At 32.1% G+C, this 15,477-nt stretch overlaps 2 protein-coding genes across 3 annotated transcripts; both read right to left on the reverse strand.

Annotated features, from left to right (window-relative positions):
• Positions 1-1,527: 1,527 nt before the first annotated feature.
• LOC18095521 (UDP-glycosyltransferase TURAN) lies at positions 1,528-6,481 on the reverse strand. Of its 2 annotated transcripts, none has more exons than XM_006370127.3 (16): positions 6,337-6,481; positions 6,092-6,239; positions 5,955-6,010; positions 5,723-5,863; positions 4,971-5,119; positions 4,798-4,887; positions 4,622-4,688; positions 4,485-4,548; positions 4,277-4,391; positions 3,436-3,599; positions 3,204-3,314; positions 3,063-3,124; positions 2,891-2,943; positions 2,716-2,791; positions 2,364-2,489; positions 1,528-2,020 (listed from the first exon to the last, which is right to left on the reverse strand). In XM_006370127.3, exons 2-16 carry the CDS (start codon positions 6,216-6,218, stop codon positions 1,997-1,999), a joined length of 1,425 nt encoding a protein of 474 aa, XP_006370189.2. In that variant the 5' UTR covers positions 6,219-6,239; positions 6,337-6,481; the 3' UTR covers positions 1,528-1,996. The 2 variants fall into 2 exon arrangements, with proteins under 2 accessions (XP_006370189.2, XP_024454718.2); XM_024598950.2 differs by having other exon boundaries at positions 6,092-6,236; positions 6,337-6,443.
• A 3,427-nt stretch (positions 6,482-9,908) lies between these two features.
• Positions 9,909-14,240, reverse strand: LOC18095522 (glycolate oxidase). Its single transcript, XM_006370129.3, has 12 exons — positions 14,073-14,240; positions 13,145-13,319; positions 12,908-13,032; positions 12,726-12,772; positions 12,055-12,132; positions 11,807-11,931; positions 11,635-11,701; positions 11,447-11,509; positions 10,984-11,053; positions 10,802-10,902; positions 10,594-10,698; positions 9,909-10,335 (listed from the first exon to the last, which is right to left on the reverse strand). The coding sequence occupies exons 2-12, from the start codon at positions 13,279-13,281 to the stop codon at positions 10,144-10,146; spliced, it is 1,110 nt and encodes a 369-aa protein (XP_006370191.1). The 5' UTR covers positions 13,282-13,319; positions 14,073-14,240; the 3' UTR covers positions 9,909-10,143.
• Between the last annotated feature and the right edge of the window lie 1,237 nt (positions 14,241-15,477).

Below are 15,477 nucleotides of genomic sequence, written 5' to 3' on the forward strand. Positions count from 1 at the left end.
GCCTCCAACTTGAGCAATTTTCTAGGTTTTCTTCATGTGTATCCTCTTGTATTTTTTATTTTATTTTTTTTCTTGATTTTTTTATGGGGTAAAAAATAGATAACAACAATTTAGTAATAAAGATGAGAATGGAGGTGGTAATGGTGTATTGACAACGAATAAGATGGTAGTGCTAGTGACAGTTATAAAGATGATCATAGAGGACAATGACAATAAAGTTATTGGTGATGATAGCAAGATTGTAATGGAAATGATGGTTAAAATAATTATATGATAATAAAAGTAGATTACTATGTTTTACAAAAACTTCATGAGCTGCTAATATTTTTAATAAATTAATTAAATTTTAAAATTATCCATAAGATATTATACATTAATTAGTTTTTTTCTGAGATTTTTATGAGAAACAAACACATAAAAATCAAGAAAATATTTTTATGTGAGATGTTTTATATAAAAAAACATCTCATAAATCATTGCTCTTTCTTCACTTTAAATCCTTGTTCACCTTCTCTATTTAAAAACCGCTCATATGTTCAGTAATTACATAGCATGTATATTATATTAACCATCTTCGTTGCCTGAAGCAAATTTGGTATCAGTAGTAGAATTAAAGGTGTGTTAGGGTGTGTTTGTTTTCCGGAAAGTGGTTTCCGGGAAATCACTTTTCAAACTTTCATGTGTTTGTTTGCTATTAGGAAAGTTGGTCAACGGAAAATACTTTCCGGTCAACGGAAAATTTGGCTTGGTTTTCAGAAAAATATTTGCCTTTTATTTTGAGCGGAAAACACTTTCCGAAAGTTGTGAAAAATTTAAAAATGCTATATTATTTGCTGATTATATCAAATTTGATTCTCAAACTTTTGATTGCTATATATATCTATATATATTGAATTTTTTTTATTTCATCCCTTAAAATTTAATTTTTATATTAACTTTGATCCTCATTTTTATAATTGTTATTTTCTTTTTCTTATTATTTTTTAAATGAAATTTTTTATCTATCAAAGTTAGTCCTCATTATTTTGATTGTTACTTATTTTATTTGAAATAATTTATAAAATGGTAATTATTATTATTTTAATTTCTTTATCTTTTATTTTTTTTTATTTTTTAAATTTGATCTCTATTATTTTGATTATTATTTATTTTATTTAAGATAATTTATGAAATTATATTTTTTTTCAATTTCATTCTCATTCAACTTTTTAATTTGTTAAATTTATTCTTCATTATTTTAATAAATTGAAAAAATTAAAACACTAATAAGTTATTTTCCATAACATAACCAAACATTGAAAAATATTTTCCAACTTATTTTCCATTACACTACCAAACATCAAAAAATAATTTATTTTTCTAAAATTTATTTTTTAAAAAAAATACTTTATAGCAAACAACCATAGCCCTTGGTCCACTTCAAATTAGAAATGAAAGCATTTTAAGTCAAATTTTTTTTTTTTTTTTTGGCATTCTCCCACTACGGGAATGTGATTCTCTTTGAGGATCCCCAAGAAAAGTCAAATGTAACAAAAAAGCTCAAGTTACTGTTGGGTCAGCCCCTTGATACCAAACTCTTTATCATAACGACGTGGTTTTTGTGCTCTTCACACGTATGAAAATCAATGCTTCTTCCAAGTACACAAGTTTCTTTTGCAACAACTAGAAGCAGATATAGCTCATCCAACTGGAGTTGCTATAGACTCGAAAGACAATTTGCATTGCACACGCACGCCTACTGCTATATGCGAATGTATATACTTCTGAGAACAAAATGTCGCATAATTCAGGTAATCAGAGATACTGTAGAGCTGTCAAATGCAAAAACAAGGTTTCAACGAACAAACAATCTCAGCTGGATGCTACTGTGTTGTCCAAGCTGAAGCCATCATTTTGACGTTTTGCCTAAACCAATCCTAAAGAAGCCATTAAGAGGGTTTTGCTGTGCTTGCCTGGTTTAAATCTTCAAAGAAGATTCAAACTGAAACTGCAAATTTTACCCCAGGTTCTGAGAAATAACCTGCAAGCTTACAAATACAAATCCTATAAATTACATGCACCACAAAATTAAAGAAAGCACATTAAAGGAAGAGGTAGGGAGAAGAATAGCATTCAGTTAGTAGCAGTAGTGTAGTCCAAAGCAGATGAAGACTTAATCAGTCCCCCACTGAATCAAAGGAAAAACCAATCCCTAAAGCAGCTTTATATAAGTACATGTTTTTATTAGGCAAGTAGAGTATTGACATCAATATGAAAATTTTCATAGCATGTCAGAGGAAATGAGATTAAGACTTTGAGGAAACTTAATGAAATTACTGCTATAATGCTGATATAGATAACTGCACTGAGAAAAGTAAGCTTGCCTCTGATATTAATGGCTTAGCATGCTCTTCCCACTCGGTAGCCCACCTTGAAGAACCCATTTCTAGTGCACCATTTCTTAGCAGCTTCAGTGCATCACATTCTTCTGGAAAACCCTTAAACAGCATCTGCACACATTCACCGCAACATCATTTTTGCCATGATACTAACCAAAATGAAAAAAAAAAAAAAAATTCCTTAACTGTAGCTCCACTATCTTTCCATCTATAACTTTGTTTCAAGTGTCAGTGCCTTTATACCACATACCATCAGTTTCCGGCAAGTTGCTTAAATTTTTTCTCGCTTTTAGTTATTCATGAAAAATATTATCATAACAAAGTAATTAAAATTTACCAAAAGTTCATCAGCTAATTCTGAAGATGATGAGAAGAGGAGACCATTTTTCTCAACTTTCACGAGCTCCTTGATGCTTCCAATCAAGAGTGCCAAAGAAAACATGGCAAATAAGTGAATAATGCAACTAGAACCTTAAATCACATGCTGAAAAAAATAAACAGTAAGGCTTTACCAAGAGTAGGCGACAGCGCAAACAGGTAGTCCACAACCAAACATGTCCACGACCTGTGCCAGAGATTTTTATGGAGAGTAATAACATAACTTTTGTGCAATGAGGAAGAGTTTATATCAGTCGAGAAAAAAGCAAAACAGATTTCATGCATATTTCAACATTGGGTTTATACCTTCATGGGAAGGTCCAATCCTGATGATGAAGTATGCAAGCACACTCCAAGGTCTGCCGAACCTGTGAATGTGAGAGAGAGATGGGATTACTTCACTCGCTTGAAGAAATTATAACAAAAACCAGTGAGATGGTTTACTACCTAGAAGCAATGGATAATCCTCAGCTGACAACCACATGGTACGAAATGCAACACGCTTAAGATGTAACCGTCTTATTTTTTCTTCATATTTTTCTTTTTCTGGCCCTTTACCTTCATTCATCGAAGGAGTGAGATCACAGGTTAGAAGTTGTTGTATGCCAAAGATGCAAAAACATTCATTTGGGAAGCAAAAGAAATGTTGATAAGAAAATGAAGCAAACAAAAATATCACCTGTAATGATGAATAACAACCTAGGGTACAAACATTCCTTTCCAGCTGACATTTCATTCCCAAGAACTTCCACAGTAGAATCATCTTCATTTAGAATAGCAGCAACTCGTCTATCATACATAACTGCTGCCTCAAGAAGAATGCCAAAATCTTCATCTGCTGTCCTGCAAACCATTCTCTCATTTTAATATGCTCTGGTAAGTTTACTTTCAATTGAATTATCATAAAGGCAACACTGCATTGCTTGAGAGTGTTCCACTATGCAAGGTCAACTAGTTAATCAGGTGGAGTAAACTAGAATTATTACTCTGCATGGTTGAGATTTAAGGTTAGGATCGTGAAATATAGGGAAACATAGAAAACCTTGAGTTTGGTATGGAAAAAAAAGACATATATCAGGGCATCTAATTAGATTACTAGGATAAAGAATTTCTCATCAGTGATTTGTTATTATAGAACTGATGATAGGGTATATTTAAAAGAATTTGAACAGAGTTCTGTGTTTTCCTTGCTCTCTACTTGGAGGATACTTCTTTTCTTCTCCTTTCACTTCCATCATTTCAACACTCAAATGAAGGAAATTAAACCACTTCCTTTCATCCCTCCAGCCAATCCAAACAAAATAAAAGGGAAAAAATCATTAACAATGATGTAATACAGTAGCCATGTTCACATAACAAACTTAAGACAACCTGTAAGTGAAATAATATTTTACAGTGAGAAGGAAAACTGTAAGAACCACCGAATATGTCAATGGCACCATAATCTGAGATTACTCAGCAATTGGGGTATATACATGGCTCATCAGCGTGAGCATGAAAAATAAAACAGAACAACTCACCAGCTTGTACTGCTTACAACAAGAGCAGGCCTATTTGGCTTTAAGAAAATATCATCAGCAACCATGGTTGTAAATAAAGTCTCATTTAGATTAGGGCTACCCATTCCCACAGCTCCTGCAAAAAATGTATAACTTAAGCAAATAAATCTGGATCTAACTGAACCTCAACAAAGATAAGATCACAAATTTATTTTGTCAATGATATTACCATGGCTGGCACAATCATGAACACCTTGGGACTCACTGATGTGTTTACCTAACCTGCAGAATAACTACAATGATCCATGATAAATTTACAATTCAGTGTCTTCTGACTGAAGAACTTAGCATGAAACATGGGTTCACCTTATGTTTCTCCTCGAGTGAGGCAGGATGAAAAAACTCAGGTGGCTGATCATATAGAACTGCAGCTCTGTCAGTTTAATGTACAAAAGATGAGTAATAAACCCATAAAGATATGATAATAAAATAGTCCAAATCAGAATGCAGAAAATCTGAGCATGTTGAGCTGACCATCTTACTTAATTCCCCAGTTTTGAGTCAATTCATGTTGCATAGCCCTTGTTACACATAGGGAACCATGAGCCATCTTCCCATAATGCCTCTCAAACCTAAGCAGGTAAGAAAAACCAAGACATCTGTCACAGAAACAACAAAACTGATAATTCACAGGGCAAAGGACAATCAATAGTACCAACGATATACTGTCACAAATCGACTATTTCTTCCAAGCGATAATGCTAGCAAAGTATAACCAAAATTATGCCAATCGACAATAAACTTGGCATTTCTCAACCAGCTTGCCCATTTTACAGCTACCAGGGTTGGAACAGACGGAGGATTCTGCAGAAGCCAAAAACAATAATGAGACAAGTCTTGGCTTAATCTGTGAGGAATCCAATAAAAAGATCCATAGACAATATAAGCATGCACACATACATATATCAGCTATAATGCCCAGAACAACAGAATGCTATATATATTTTACAGGTTAAATGTATTACCACCAAAAAAAAATTGCAGGTTGAATAATTAACAATGGTCACTTAAATGAGGCAATTCTATCATGTTCTCAGCAACAAAGCATGGGCTCAATAACTGTTCTGTAGTCTCTACTTGACTGGGCTAAGTGCCTGAGTTTCCAATATGCATTTAATCACACAATTTGACAAATAAAAGTCAGGACACACGGAGGCCTATCTGAGAGATGGTTATCATCTAGGACTCTCCACCAATTCCACTAACACACAGCCTGCCCCTTCTCTCCTCCACTTTTTCCATAACCTAGACAAAAGTTCAACTTTTCTCCAGCAAATTGCACTTTCATACCACAATTTCTATGTGTCTTATGGGCAGCATTCAAAAGGTAACTTTTTTTTTCTTAAACAACTCATTACACGGGCAGACAAGAAAGTCCTAAGAATTATGGTACTGGCATGTTCTGACCTGCACAAGGAACACATCGGGTGGCGGTATTTTGACACACAAATACCAAAGAAGCATAAGAAACTGAAATAACGGCTTAAGTAAAAGCATGAATGGCTTAAACATCTTCGGCAACCCCTGCGGAATTGCTGGCCACTGTTTCTGCAAAAAAAAAAAACATTAAAATCAAAAGTATTATGATGCGATAGAGATATTCAAGCAAGAGAAGGAAACATTTTAGAGTGATAAGTACCATTTTGTGGATATGGATAGATTGATTCTCCCGCAATGCCATATGGGGTTCAGAACCTGCAGAAAGTTTGAATAAAATTTATTAAAAAAACACAAAAAAATAAAATAATTGAAAATGGAAATGAAAAGGAGAGGTACCTCCATAAGCAACAATGTCAACTTGAAGAGATGCCTGACGAGCAAGGGAAAGAGCATGATACTGCATTCGAGGGCTCCGGCCTATATCTCCCAATACCACCACGCATGCCCTCCCTCTTTTCCCCATCTGATCTTTCTCTCTTCACTTCTAATCATCATTACAAAATCGGATAAAGATCGATTCAGTTGATTTTATCGAGAACAAATTGGAGCGAGCGAGCAACAGAGAGAGAAAGAGAGCTTACCACCAAATTTCAACGGAGTTTGCTGTTGCAGAGATGTAGCTGAAATTGAAGTTTGCGGAGCTAGAAATGATCGGTTTGGGCTGGGTTCTATCAAATAGGCCTAGTAGAGATTGTACTGTATAGAATTGGTTTCATTTCAAACCAGTGTTATAAACCAGCCCGGCCAGACGGATTGACCAAACCAAAGATTAAACCAGGTTGGTTTCCTTTAAAACAAGGCATGTATCGGCCCGGTTAAATTTAGATTATCCAATTAATTAATTAAATAAATTTTTTTCAAAGTAAAATTGTTCTGAAGAAAAATAATAATAATAAAAACAATTCACTTGGACCAACCTGTTAACCTGTCAAGACTAGAATATGACAGATATTTTTTAACTTTTCTTTTCCTTTTTCTTTGTTTTTTTTAATATTTTAATAATGAATTCCTTTTTTAAAAAACAATTATGGCACGGATCCATAAATTTTCCTCAACAGGGTCAATGGACAAGTTAAGTTTAAATATTATATTTTCATTACCTCTATAGTTTTAAACATAATATTACACAAACATTCACATTTAAATTATGATTCTAGATAAAAAAAAAAAAATCTCGATCACTAAGAAAATAAATATTGACAAAGAAGTTTGATATAATTGATAATTAAATTTGGATAAAAAGTAAAATGAAAATAAAAATAATTAAAAAAAAATATGTCATGAATATATAAATAATTAACACCAGACCTATCACCTGCGCTACTCCATGAATAAAATTTCAAGTTGATTTATAACATAATAAACAAATGTTGTGAGTGTATTATGAAATATCATGATTTTTTAATTAAAAAATAAAAATATATTATTTATGCCGGGTAAGATTTCAAGTAAATCTCTAACATGAACAAAATTACATAGTAAATATGTTTTCATGTATTATGGTTTTTTTTTACTTGAGAAAAAAAAGATGCTGTTTATACTTTATAAAATAAACTAAAAACATTTATGAACTGATAAATTAAAAAAAAGTTGTTAACACTGCTAAAATATTAAATTGAAAAGCAAATTTTTATAATAGAAATAAAAATAAATACACATACAAATATTTTACATCGACTGTTTTTTTTATTTTATATATTTTCATTTATTTTATCCTAGTAGTTAAATATGGTTGCTAATAACAAATAATTTCTATTTTTATAAAAAAAAAAACCATACAAATACAACTAATTTATATAAAATATAAGATGAAAATAATTTAATATAAATTAAACTAATCTCTTTGAAAAATCATTCAACTAAAAAAAGTAAAAAAAACTAAATTATTATTTAAAAACACAAAATTAATTCAATTTGTTTAAGAAATAAGAAAGAGGGTATAAATCATATTTATATAGAAACAATTAATAAAAAAAATAAAAACAAAAAGGTTAGGTTCTAATGAATTAGGCCTGCGTGCTTGGATTTAATCAAAAACCTAGGTGCACTTGGTTTTTTTTATTTTTCTTATTAGGATAAGTGAGTTGTCGCCTAGGCCAATCAAAAAATTAGAATTCAAGTTTTTAAACCTTAAAAATTAAATTTTCAATTTTTTTTTACTCGAAAACACTTCCAAAACACAATATAAATATTGAGAAACCACTTACCAGACCCATAACACCTCAAAATCACTTCAAAAAATGAAAATCAATTGAAAAAAATAAGGATGCCAATCTACTCTTCTTAAAATGCTTATAAAAAAAAAAAACATCTCTATTGAACTTCTCTTGAAAAGAAAATTTCATTAACACAAACATCTTCATCAAAATACAATCAATCAACAATGTTTTCTCTTTTCTCACTATTTTTAGCTACTTTCTCTCTTTTCTTTTAAACACATGGATTATAAAAAATATACAAAATAAATTTTTGAATCTAAATAACTTTTCATGTGTATTTTAGATTAGCCACGTGAGTTCCTTGTGTTTTACATTTTAGCCTTCTTGTTTTCCTTCCAAATTTAAATCATATCTCATTAAATTGGCTATAAAATATTGAAATTGAAAATAAAAAAAAATTCAGGCACTATTTAAATGAACAGCATCCACACCTCAAATCTTTTAGATGCATTATTAATTAGTAATAGTAATAATAATAGTAATAATTAGGGAATCACATAATTGATGTATTAAAAAAGTAATATAGTTTTATTATTTTAATTAAAAAAAAAGAATGAGTGATAAGTTAAAATTATATTTACATGTACAAATATATTCAATTAAAAAAAAATTAAAAAAAAGGTATTTTGTTACCTTGTCTATTACATTCTAGATAAGTATAAAATTCAAAACAAAATCCGGAAGAATTTTAATTTCCATAAAAAAATTAAATAATAGAAATGGTGAGATATTTTAACTATGAATAAGTCAAATGATGTTATATATATGAGTTTAATATAAATATCAAAGCCTGTTTAAGAGTGTGGTTGCGGTTGCTTTTTAAAGTGTTTTTTATTTAGAAATGTATCAAAATAATGTTTTTTATTTTATTTTTTTAAAATTATTTTTGACATCAACGCATCAAAATGATATAAAAACACCAAAAAAATAATAATTTAAAGTAAAAATAAAAAAAATTTAAATTTTTTCAAAAATACTTTTAAAACACAAAAATAAATAGAGTCTGAATTGAGAATATGTTTAAGAGACAAACATTAAAACAAAGTATCTTAATTTTAGTGTTTAATTAAGTAAATATTGGCCACTACAATCTTAACCATTCATTTTTTTGTTGTTGAGATGTTGGATTAAAAAGAAAATGATAGATAATATTTTCTATTTAACATGAGAAGATCTTAATTCATTTTGGTAGGATCAGCTTAATAAGAACCTTCATATTTATTTTTTATTTATGAGAGAAAATATATAAAAAATATTTTTTAACTTCTTTTCTAAAAATAAAAATTCAAATTTTAGTGGTGTAAAATGACCCGTTAATCAAGTTATACATATGCCGCTATTTACTAGGGATGCTTGAGAATATATTAGCACTTGCAATTTAAATTGTTTTTTATTTAGAAATATATTAAAATAATATTTTTTTATTTTTTAAAAATTATATTTTATATCAGTATGTTGAAATAATTTTAACAAAGTAATTTTAAATTTTTAAAAAATACAATTTGAACTACGTTAGCAAATATTTCCTCGGTTTGAACAGCAAAACATTAATACGACTCGGTAATAAAATGGAGAAAATCAAAATAATTTATACCACGCGATTTCATAACCCTAAGAAAACAATATCAACTCCAGAGCGCTCCACCTTAGCTACCATTCTAAACAAACTGAACCTTACGAATTAGGGCAGGATTTCAATTTTCTACGAAGCTCGTTTCTTCAAGCAGTTTCGCTAGGATTAAGCGAAGCTCTAAGCGGGAATGTCTCGTGCTTGTTTCAATGCATGCTTACGCATCGAAGATGCACAAGTCTTGACAAGATAGAAACATCTGAAGGAGCAGAGTTAACTGCCTTAGCTTTCCTTTATGTTGGAAATCTGGCATCCAAACTGTTGGAGCCTAGCGACTTGAAGACGATGCATTTAATATCAGCACTTGAAGGCGAAAACTATAGTATATAATATTTTTTGTTTGATCAAAGAATATACAGTGAAGCAGCAAAGTAGCCATAAGATTGTAACCGTCCATCATCAATAAGAAAAGCTTGAAATTTTCAAAAGATTTGCAGACCCATCAATAGGGTAATGACATCTTTAAATAAAAAGGCATGCTCTCAACTTCCCAGAGTAAGTTATTAGGCATGGGGCTGCTGAACATCCAGGGAATGTTTCTATAACCTTGGAGCTAGGCGATTGAGAGGATGGTCCCAATCGGCTACAATGTGGGCACGAGTGATTTCCTTGAGGGAACGGCAACCACTTAACGCCATAGTAAGTTCAAACTCCTCACGCAGCATTTGAAGTACTTTTCTCACACCAGTCTCTCCTTCAGAAGCCAGTGAAAAGACCACTGGTCGGCCAATCTGTCATCAAGAACACCACCGAACAGGTCTCAATTCTCAGTTTCTTTTAATAGATGATAAAAATGAGAAAAGGCTCATCTTGTCAAATGAATTCCACCTCAAGTTCAGTGACTTGGAAAAGAAACAGGCCCTTAATTAACAATAGCTGTGCACTATGGTCTGTATTAATTCCTAGCATTTAGGTGGATCATAATTATGCAGCCCTTTTCTTAAGATTGCCAAACGAAAGCTGTGGCTATGTCAAGGTTTGATACTTACGAATATGCCAGAGGCTCCGAGCGCCAATGCCTTGAAGACATCAGTTCCACGCCTTACACCACCATCCAAGAACACTGGAACTCGTCCTTGTGCAGCCTTGACAACCTGACATCATCGATACAGAGATAAAATACAATCCCTCTTTTAGACTGTAATCATTTTTTCAATCAACTTAGCATATGTTTCAGGTAGAAACATGTTGAATTACCTCTTCCAGCGCCATAATAGTGGAAGGGACATAATCGAGTTGGCGAGCACCGTGATTCGACACAATAATCCCTGCTGCTCCAGCTTGAACTGAAAGCCTTGCTGCAAAACCAGTAAAAAAAATAAAAAATGTTCAAGCATTCACAAAAATTATAAAAGTGACTGTCATTGTATTGTTCTTACCATCCTCAGCAGTGAGTACACCCTTCACTAGAATTGGCAGTTTGGTGATTGTCTGAAGCCACTCCACGTCCTATACAATTATACATATTCCAAAAGAAATCAATGGAGCAAGTCATCTATACTAAGAATTAACACATAATCACGCTATATCAGTATTACAGTCTACAATTACTCACAGATTTTGAAAAATTCTAAATTCCTTACCAAAGTAATTTGGATTGCCTAATGATCTTTCTAAACTTCCAATACAAAGAACTCAAGAAAAAAAAGTTTTTATTTAAAGTTCTAACATCTTACGAGTCTTAAGAATGTCCAACCTCTTTTACGAAATGTCTCAAATTCAATTAAAACAAATAAAAGAAAATTATCTAAATGCTTTGTCCTGATTCAAGTAGTGGCTTATAAATTAACCCGGAGCCTCCGAACATTTCAAATCTCAACCATAGAGACCAATCTAGCATACCTTCCAGCTCAGTGTACGATCAATTTGACCAGCAACATACGACGCAAGTCCAGAGTCAGCAGCCTGCACCGCTAACAAAGCTAATTATGAGTTGTGTAAAAGAGAGCTATCATCTAAAATGTTCAATTATACAATTATTCTTCTGAGAATCATATAATTATTCCTCATAAGCAATTAATTGGACTCACCTTGTCCATTTTTCCAAGGTCCAAACCTTCAAAGTTCTTCAATGTCAAAAATGGTGGCAGAGTAAATCTGTAAGAAAACCAATCAGCAGAAACCATATAAAGTCACAATCAGGATATACCACTCCTCTGAGCAAATGGTTTGTTAAGGTCGATGTTAATTTTAAGTTAGCACCTGTTCTTGATGTCAGCCTCCCTGCGGCCCAACCTTGGGGTATCAACTGTAAGAGCAATAGCCTTGAAACCTGCCCTTTCAGCTCTTCTGACAAGCTGAGCAACGACATTCCTGTCCTTGTACACCTACGAAAATAAACAGCAAAAGCATTTGGCAAGCAAACTACTGACATCTGCAAGCACACCTGAAAACCAAGATATTTTGATCCAACAAATAGAAGGACGTCAAACATAGTATCTCAAGCTTACATAGAGCTGGAAAAAGCGGATGCCAGGTCCAGTGGATGCAACCTCTTCAACGCTGGATGTAGCCCACGAGGACAATGTCTGAAATAATCAGGAAAACATTTTAAAATTAAGTACAGCGAAGACGTCTAAGATTGAAGTTGAAGAAGCATCTATGATGGGAATGTCAATGATTTAAAATTTGTCAAAAACATTCTTCAGAAGAACAGCTGAAAAAGACAGAGAGAGAGAGAACAGTTTTAAGGAAGAAAACAACCAGTAGAGATACGTGAAACACTCGAAGTTCGAAAAATATCACCACAGCACGATTTCAATGTTTGAGGGTATACACTTCAGGTAAGGGTTTCACGTAATGTGATTTACATTAGACAGTTCAAACAATCACATATCCCATAATTGTAAGCAACATAATGAACATTGAAACATTCTTTAACTACTTGCAATCACCAAATTATCAGAATTCAGGGAGAAATGTGATAAAACATGAACAAACAGGCACATAACCTTAGCTGCTCGATCCTCTATTTAACTATTTTGGTATGAACTAGTTGAATTAGTGCTATCTATCCTTAAAAAAGAAACATTAGCAGTGCCTCTCAAGGTAGAGAATTCAGTTTATGGAACGCTGCAGTGCTCATATCTAAATGAAACACGTAAGATGGTGAAAATCAAACCATGATCGTCCCAGCAGCCGATGCAGCTCTTGCTGTTGCGTACTCCCCTGCATTAAAGGAGAAGGATTCTATCAAAATAAGGACCACGCCCGTCTTCAACAGATTCAAGGGCCAGATTAAACCATTAGCAGAAGAGATCCATTACCAACAACAAGCCAAAATAGAAGCACACTGCTACATACCTTCAGGATGAGCCATTTTCTGCATGGCAGTTGGAGCAATCATAATAGGCATTGATATTTTGAATCCCAAGACAGTGGTGGCCATGTCTATTTTGCTCACATCAATAAGAATACGGGGTCGAAACCTATGTATAATTCAAACCAAAACAAACACATTACTAAAGATGCAAATTACAATCAAGTTCCACATCCTGCGTTTTGTCTATAAACTATAAAGATAAAGAGACAAAGGCCCACAAAATTCTTGAGAATGCATTTCTGTTTTCTGCTAGAGTCCACTGGTCCTCTGCACCAGAAGCATAATAGTCATAGACCATCTTTGGCAACTTCTGCTTAGCGATGGCCTCGTACTCCGTGACATTGGTTATCTCCATCTTTAAAATCAACTGTTAAATCCTCCCACTTAAACAATCTGTATTTAAGAATTAACAAATTACTACCAATCAATAAACACAAGAGGCCATGTAAAGAATTCAGTGCAAGGAAAAAAACACAAACACATGATGGGTTCCCAACACAACTCTCAACTAATAGTGTATTATCATTACACTATACTCATGCTGAAAGAATCTTCACCAGCGCATCTAAAATTACAATTAATACAAAAAGAACAGACACACCGAAAGAACTGAATAAACTAAAAGAAAAGGAACAAAAGTAAAATTGTTGATAAAGTATGAACCAAAAAGAAATACTTGTAGAAGTCCAGGTAAAAGAAACCAGCAAAGTGTATCAAACTTCAAGTGGGATTCCACGTATGGTATATATATATATATATAAAAGAGAAAAAGAACATGCATATCTTTAATTTATCTCCGAAGTAACTATAACTATAATAAGGTGTAAAGTATAAACCAAGAAACTATTAACGCTTTGTTTAATCAAGCACGCTGTAAAAAAGAAACATTTGCAGCTCCTTTTTCTGTCTTGAAGTTTTGAAACACTCAAAAGACGCAAGATAAACAAAAACCTCTAACTTTGAACAGCTAAAAGAAAAGGATAAGAAGTAATAACTTGTAGCAGCACGAGAAGAAAAATAACATGTTGTGTGCTCAGAAGCAGAACCTCAAGAACAGGGTAAAGGATAAAAGACCACTGTGGTTACATCCTAGCAAGCAATAAGAAACTAAGAGTGAAGAAAGGTAGAGAGAAAATCAAAACAGACCTTGGAGAAGCAGCAAGAGTATGCACTACATGCAGAGAAAGCAGATATAAGAGATTATAGTTAGAGAAAGAAACAGAACGCAAAACAAGGAGGTTAATTATACGTAGGAATCTGCATGGAGACAAAAAGTGGTGGGGCTGATACTCGACCATATGTATGCACAGTGGTTACATATATCGGATAGGGATACAGGAGTACAGGAGAAGAGAAAAGGAAAAAAAAAAAATATGTGCATGGTGTTGGAGTGGATGAGCATTTGGAGGTGGGAATTTAAGATCAAATCCTATCGTTGCAAACTGGGTGCTTCTCGTCCACATAGCATTTGTGTGTTTCGCAGCCTTTTCTCCTTCGATATCATTTCCATCACCAATTTTTTTTATATATAAAAAAAACTAATGAAATATCAGTACTACCCAAAATACATGAATCACGTATTTGGAATTCCAGTTTAAATAAAAGTTGATTAAAATTAAAATATTTATTTTTTATATTCTTATATTATTTTAATATATTAATATCAAAAATATTTTTTTAAAAATAAAAATTATTTTTACCATGATATCCAGATCATAATAGTTGGGGTGAGGGTGGTTTCCTTATGTTTCAAGGTCCATGCCAATCAATTAGAGTGTGTTTAGGAACTTAGTGCAAACCACATTCTCAAAAAAATTTAAAATGTTTTTGTTTTTGTTTAAAATAATTTTTTTATATTTTTAGATTGTTTTAATGTGCTGGTGTCAAAAATAATTATTTAAAAATAAAAATTTTTTATTTTAATATATTTTTAAATAAAAAATACTTTAAACTATTAACAGTATTACAATCCTAACCTACCTTAATATGTGATGTCAGGTTAAGATGGATGAAGGTCTTGTTTTTCTGCCACTCTTTTCAAGTTATTAGTATTATATGATAGAAATAATTAATTTAAGCACCTCACTTTGATAAAAATAGAAATTTCCATGTACATCACAATATTATATCCAAAAGATTTAAAGTACAGAAAATATTTTTTAAATAACACCTTGTAACATGTGCACAAGTGTCGCAAAAGAAAACCTTTTTTTCCTTGAAACAAATGAGAAAATACATGTTTGGCATGTGTACGAGATGTTATGCCCGCGCGATGTCGCAGGCTTATTGTATACTTGTGCATTGTTATAGGTTTGTGAAAAAAATACAAAAAAAATTATATGGAGAAAAACTGTTGCAATTCACAATGTTTTCAAAGAAAAAACTACAAAACTAAATTCTTAACCAGCTTAATATTTAAAAAATAAAATGAACAAAAAACTTTTTGGAAAAAATCATAACAAAAAAAAAAAAAAAAGAAAAAAAACTATGCAGGGAAACACTGTAGCAATCTATAGTGTTTCATGAGGAAATCTACAGTTGTAATTCTTAA

Source organism: Populus trichocarpa, chromosome 1, assembly GCF_000002775.5.
Source record: "Populus trichocarpa isolate Nisqually-1 chromosome 1, P.trichocarpa_v4.1, whole genome shotgun sequence".
Classification (NCBI taxonomy): Eukaryota; Viridiplantae; Streptophyta; class Magnoliopsida; order Malpighiales; family Salicaceae; genus Populus; species Populus trichocarpa.